The 6,268-nt window shown below is 47.7% G+C and overlaps 2 protein-coding genes across 2 annotated transcripts; one reads left to right on the forward strand and one right to left on the reverse strand.

The window, feature by feature from the left end:
- Positions 1-964: 964 nt before the first annotated feature.
- Positions 965-2,134, forward strand: PHALS_05543 (Predicted RNA-binding protein; the record flags this gene model as incomplete). Its single annotated transcript, XM_024719104.1, has 2 exons — positions 965-967; positions 1,223-2,134. 2 exons carry the CDS (start codon positions 965-967, stop codon positions 2,132-2,134), a joined length of 915 nt encoding a protein of 304 aa, XP_024584436.1.
- Positions 2,135-2,585: 451 nt separating this feature from the next.
- Positions 2,586-3,958, reverse strand: PHALS_05544 (2-isopropylmalate synthase; the record flags this gene model as incomplete). The annotated part of the gene is made up of 4 exons (XM_024719105.1): positions 2,586-3,250; positions 3,321-3,369; positions 3,440-3,572; positions 3,645-3,958. 4 exons carry the CDS (start codon positions 3,956-3,958, stop codon positions 2,586-2,588), a joined length of 1,161 nt encoding a protein of 386 aa, XP_024584437.1.
- Positions 3,959-6,268: the final 2,310 nt, after the last annotated feature.

Below are 6,268 nucleotides of genomic sequence, written 5' to 3' on the forward strand. Positions count from 1 at the left end.
ATTAGGAAAATCTATGCATCTAAATTTAGGCAGCTTTGCCGCAGATAAAAATAAATAAAGTCAGTTTTGATTTCAAACTGAAGAGTTAATTAGGATTGAGTTAAGGCTATAATTATTCTTGGAGTCAACGGATTGCGATCCGCTAGACTCGTACTTGTTCTGAGTATAGAACGAGAGGATGGTGACCTAACTTACGCTTTTCCAAAGCGCAAAGCTACGGCAGCCCCGCTGCAGAAATACAGAAAAGTACGGCTGGTAATATGCTGCCATTCTTGAAGATCTATTGAATCGTCTTGTAATATCTGTAAATTTGAATTGCTTGCCCCGCTTTCATATGAAAAATAACCAGTTCACTAAGCACAGTGATCAGCAGTCTTCTCTTTATTTATCAAGTATTAGAACATTTTGGTTAACTGCTTTAAATTTCTACATTTCGTCAAGATCAATCTAAATATTGTTACTTAGAGTTTTTTTTCTGCTGCATACTCCCAAAATAAAACATTTTATTGTATGCGCACTACCTTTATTGTATTCAGTATAAAACAAGAAATGATTGTTTCTTATCATCTGCTTGAAAATAGTAAGTGTAATTGCTTTGTCCGTACTGAACAATTACAATTGGAGCTTTCTGTTTACTCAAGCGCATACATATTCAGAGAAGAGTAGAGCTCTCATACTCATAACCCTCCATCGGCAAAAACATCTATGAATAGTTTATTTTACGCTGAAGCTAATAATAAAACAACAAAAATCTTATTTCTTAAAAATATATTCGAAGTTTGATGTATTGGTGTATATTTCATGTACCGCATCCTAAATAACTGCGCGGTCATAGCTAGACCGCGGTCCTAAACCGTTCGATGATAAGCGAAATTTATGTGTGGTGGCTTCGCGTGGAGAGCTTCCATTTGACCATTAAACAGCCTGATTCAGCAGCATTGTACTTGAGTCTCGCCCGGCAGCCATGGTAAGTTTATCAAGTGCTCCAGTTGCATAGAACGCATATACACATGAGTAGAATATAGGGTAGAGTAAAGATACCCAATGAAGGGCAGTGTTCATCAGCCGATTTGATACAATCTTTCGCGTATATGAATGCCCGCAATGCGAAGCAAGGGTCTCACCTCCCTTGCATTTCCTATTGCCTCATGTGTGCATCTGGTCAGAAATATATGCATGATTTCGCACGGGTGATTAACGAATTTGATATTTGCGTGAACAGGCGAGCAAGTACCAAAACATGTACGCCGCCCTCGATTCGGATGACGAGGACACTCCTCGCGTAAGCAAGAAAGTCACGCCTCCTCCTTCTGCTCCTGTAGCGTTAAACAACCCTGCTGCCGGCAACAAGAAGGCCGCTAACAAGAAGGCTCCTGTTGGCGACAAAAAGGAGACCCGTGGTCCTCGTGAGGGTGGCCGTGGAACGCGTGAACGTGGGGAGCGAAGTGAGGGTGGTCGAGGCCCACGTGAACGTGGAGAGCGCAGTGAGGGTGGTCGAGGTCCTCGTGAACGTGGGGAGCGTAGTGAGCGTGGCCGTGGAAACCGCGGACCCCGTCGTGACTTTGAACGTCGTAGCGGCACGGGCCGTGGAAAAGAGACCAGCAGACAGGGAGGCGGAGCTCACAACTGGGGCAACAAGGCCGACCCAACCGAGCAGTTGGCTGAGGCTGATCTGCAAGAAGGTGCTAAACTTGTTTCGGATGAAGAAAGTCCCGAGGAGCTTCCAGTTGAGGAGCAGGAAGAGGAGGAAGTTCAGCTCACCCTTGATGAGTATCTTGAGAAGAAAAAGTCATCTCGATCAGGTGAACTTTTTGCTGAGGTAGAAGTGCGTCAAGTTTCCAACGAGTTCTCCAGCGCAGTGCAAATAACTAAAGAGGGCAAGACGCCCGATTTCATGGACTCGCAGTACGAAAAGGTGTACAGCAAGAAGACATCAGGGCGTAAGAAACAGGTCATTACTGACGTCGGTTTCCGCACGGAAAAGCCAGAGCGCTTTACTCGCGAATTTGACTCCTCCCGTGGTGGGCGTGGTGGTCGTGGTGCACGTGGCAATGGTCGCAGCGGTGGCCGCGGCGGTCGCAGTGCCAATGTTCCAAATGTGACGGACATGAGCGCATTCCCCAGCCTTGGCTAATGGAACGTTGTTTGACCAACCGGAATCGCGCGCCTTTGAGCGCCAGCGACATGAGTGAGATCTTCCAATTGAGGGCTTCTCGAGGACTGGTTTGGCTTTCTCTTTTTCTCCTTTTCCTCCCGCGAAAGATCCACCAGATAGGGCCTCTGCGCGGCTGGTGTCTGTCTGACTGTATGTACCTCGTCTTGCAGGCCGGCAGTTGTCGTGTGGAAAGTTAGAGAACTTTGTTAGCGTGAAGTCAGGCTTCTCCTTGGAATGTCTACTATTCAATGTAGCAGGTCAGGCTTTATGCGAACACATTATTGTTTTCATCATTGTGTGCTTCAATGCAAGCTTGTTAAAAATCTACAAACGCGGACTCGCAGGCCGCGTCATCTAAAATGCACTATCTTAGTACACGACGTAAGCGCTACTATCATGCGTGCTTCTAAACTTTGCAGGCCAAGGCACACTAAGATGGTACAGCGGGACGCCCGATGTAAAAGGATTCCCCACTGGATACAAGTTCTCCTTTCTCAAAAAAACCAACCTCAAACGGGGGTCTTGCAGCAGCGACGGACTCGCCTCCTTCCTCATCTTCAATCCGATCCCGGCAAAACATACCCCGACCGGAAGGCAAACCGTTTACCCACATGCCAAAAAACTGCCTCCCGTCAGGCGAGGACCACGATCCGTAGCCTTGAATCTCACCTCTGCACCACTCACCATCGTACACCTCTCCAGAGGCAAAATTCATTGTACCGACTCCATGTCGCTCACCACTTCGGAATTCTCCAGTGTAGACACTTCCACACTGAAAACGCTGCACTCCCTGGCAATTCAATGCGCCACTAACCCAAGTACCATGCAGCGAGCTTCCAGCTGACGTGAAGACGCCTTTACCATGCATAATGCCCTGATGCCACGTGCCTTCATGCGAGTCTCCACATGTCCACTTAAATCTGCCAAATCCTTCGCGCTCACCTCTAACAAAATAGCCCTCGTATTTGTCCCCAGAGCTAAACACCTCGATTCCCCACCCGCTCAACTGATTGTACTTCCAACTGCCGTCGATTATTTCGCCGGAAGAGAAATATTTCCTACCATTACCATGTATCACTCCCTTCCTCCATTCACCTGGACGAAAGCCACCGGCACCATACATTAGCTGCCTGAAAAGATGAGAGCACAGCTAGAGTCCTCCCACCATCGTATCTATCACCATTTGACCAAAAGAAGGTGCCGCTGCCATGCATCTGGATGAAAATCAAAATAGCCACCTCAGTAACAAGCATCCAATGCTGTTATACACAATACTACACCAACCTTCCCGACTCGCCAATTGCCTACGTATTTGTCACCATTGGCCCATAGGTACGTCCCCATTCCATGGCGGTGGTTCTTGCGATACATGCCTTCATGTATGCCACTAGAATTAGCAAAGATCTGCATGCCATATCTTTGAAATAGTAACAAGCAACTCATTTTGTTAGACCCCATATCCAAATCAAGTTAAGCGCATGGTCCGCACCCTTCGAAGTCTCCGTGCACCCATTCACCCTCAAATCTATGTCCAGATTTTAGTGTGTGCACACCCTTTCCATGTCGCCTTTCGTCTCTATCCACGCTTCCTTCATAGTGACTGCCGTCTGCGTACTGAATATAGACGATTCCTTGCGTCTTCTTCCGACGACATGATACAATTGCTGAAAAGTAGAAAGTATCTGGACTTTGCAACTCGTCCAATTTTACCTGCACGTTTGAGTCTGTCTGGATGCATTCGAAGCCTTTTCGGTGGCTCCAGCAGTCGGCGCGTACGCTTCGACACCGCCTGCGGTTACCCATAAATTGGTGCTTATGCAGACAAAATATACAGTAGAGCTTTTGGTGGCTATGTACAGACAGACACCTTGATCACGCATGTCAGTATTCTTTTGAATTCATTGAGGAAAACAGTTTACTCGAAAATCAATTGCCATAAAAAAGACCGCCAGGAGTGTGAACAAAAACTTCTGTACAGATATAAGTGTAGAGTAAAACTCCTGTCCGAGTTTTATTTTGAGTGAAACAAACACATGTTGGAGGCCGTTAAAAAATTCTTTGGTTTATTTAACACCAACACGTACGAAGGAATCTAAACATGTAGACAAACTCGAGTTTGTGATTGTTGGTAGCTGACTTGAAAAAGCGAACACAAATTATTTCCGAAGGTCTCTGTGGCAACGACTCTTACTAAGGAAGCTGAATGAGGGTTTGTTAACATGCCTCAAAAGAAAGGTGTTCTTGTAAGCGAACCATGCTGGATTTATAGGCCACTAAAGCTGCACCACAGAATTAAGTGTCAAACTTTAGGGTATCATGGCGCCAGGTACAGTGTTTTCTTCAGTGCTACAAGCTTAGCTCGAGCCCGCCAAGAACAGGCAACACAGGAACAGCCAAATGATAGTCGCTTTAAATTATTGTAGTAAAGCATACAAAAAGTTAAATGCCGATCAATAGGTACGTTATCATGCTATCTTTTTTGCTGTCGAGAGTTTTTTTAAGGGCTACCAACCCATACTGCAGCGAGGCTGCCGTAGCTTAGCGCTTGAAGAAGCGAAATTTTGGTCGCCGACCTTTCGTTCTTTACAAGAACCAATACGAGTGTATGAACTCTTCGATTCAAATTCAAAACTAATTTTATTTATTTTTATCGGCGGCAAAGCCAACTATTTTAGATGTTGAGATTTTTTGAATTTCTAAAGTAAAATATAAATTCATGCATAACTACTGGCTACCAGCCACATACCGTATTGTTGTTTGGGTGCAGTCACAGCATACCTATCTCGTGTGACACACACCGCTGTTACCAGGATACGTGTAACACCGTTACACTCTCCCCCATTAAGATTGAGAACATTTACAGTTTCAATCGATTATTGCCTTAACGAGTCTCGCGTGTCCCCTAGACACTGCAGCTTAAATCATTGGAATAAAACGACTTCCGTGCTCAATGAGCTCTGTGCCAACGACACTGAAGCCACCAAGTCTCGCTGGTTCTGACAGCTAACACGGGCAGAGCCCAACTTCGTTTCTGCACGCGGTGCAATGTCGCACAGTGCGTCCGCGGCGCCGGAGGATGTACATTATAGGCTCGATGAGCACCAGCGTCGCGCTTTGCGCACGCCATCAATGGCGAGTGGCCTCCTTGAGGATGTGGAGGTGGTCGACTACGAGTCTGACACTTCTTCTCCCGGATGGGATGACGAGGAAGGCGAGCTGCGCCAGCGACGTGATACGAGCCCTGCTTGCGCCTTGCGGACCCCATGTCTGTTTCCCGACTCCTCGTCAAGCGAGGGACGTGGTGTAATCACCAATGACCTCGACGGGGCTCAGAGGCGGCAGCTGGAATTTGCCCATAAGGCGACTCTGAAGCGCTCCCATCCACGGCCGGTCATTGACCCTTTGGCTTCCGCCCAGCGGATCCCGCTGTGGAAGTGAGGACGCGGTAACTCAACTCGATCAGTACGCATCCACATCATCGGGGCCCCGGCCATTACGAAAGATGAACTTGCGAAACAGAAATCTCTTCGAGCTCGTTTCTTGGTCCCACAAGAATTTCCGCTGGAAGCTTATCGCATTCGTCTGAGTGCTCAACGAGGTAGCTCTCATGTACCTGCAATGCGGACAATACCTGTAGTGCTCGCCCCTGGCGAAAGCGCTGCAGATGACGAAACGCTTTTTGAGCGATGGGTGCAACGGCACTTTTCCTCACTGTATTACCTACAGTTGAGCAACAAGGAAGTGGACGTACCTGTGGAGCGACACCTCCGATTTGAGTTTGTCAAACTCAAGGCACGCCGTCGACTTCCTTCGGATTGTTGCCCTGCGACGTATGGGTTAACCCCTAGCGCTCTCGCAAGCTTTGTGTCTGCGACCGCAACCAGCTCATGGCCCTTCTATTCCCTGGCTATTGCCGGGAAGCGCGGGGCGTCTGATGACGCGGGACGTCCTGCTCTTTTCGATCAAAAGCGTTCACGGCGACTGGGCAATCTTGACGAAGTGGCGCCTCAAACTCGTTGGAAATTTCGGAGTCCTTCGCCACTTCACCAGATATGGGGTTTGACCCTGGTGACGACGTCGTCTCACTAGACGTTCCACGTGATAGTGGACGTC

This window comes from Plasmopara halstedii (assembly GCF_900000015.1).
Source record: "Plasmopara halstedii genome assembly, contig: Scaffold_2904, whole genome shotgun sequence".
Lineage (NCBI taxonomy): Eukaryota > Oomycota > Peronosporomycetes > Peronosporales > Peronosporaceae > Plasmopara > Plasmopara halstedii.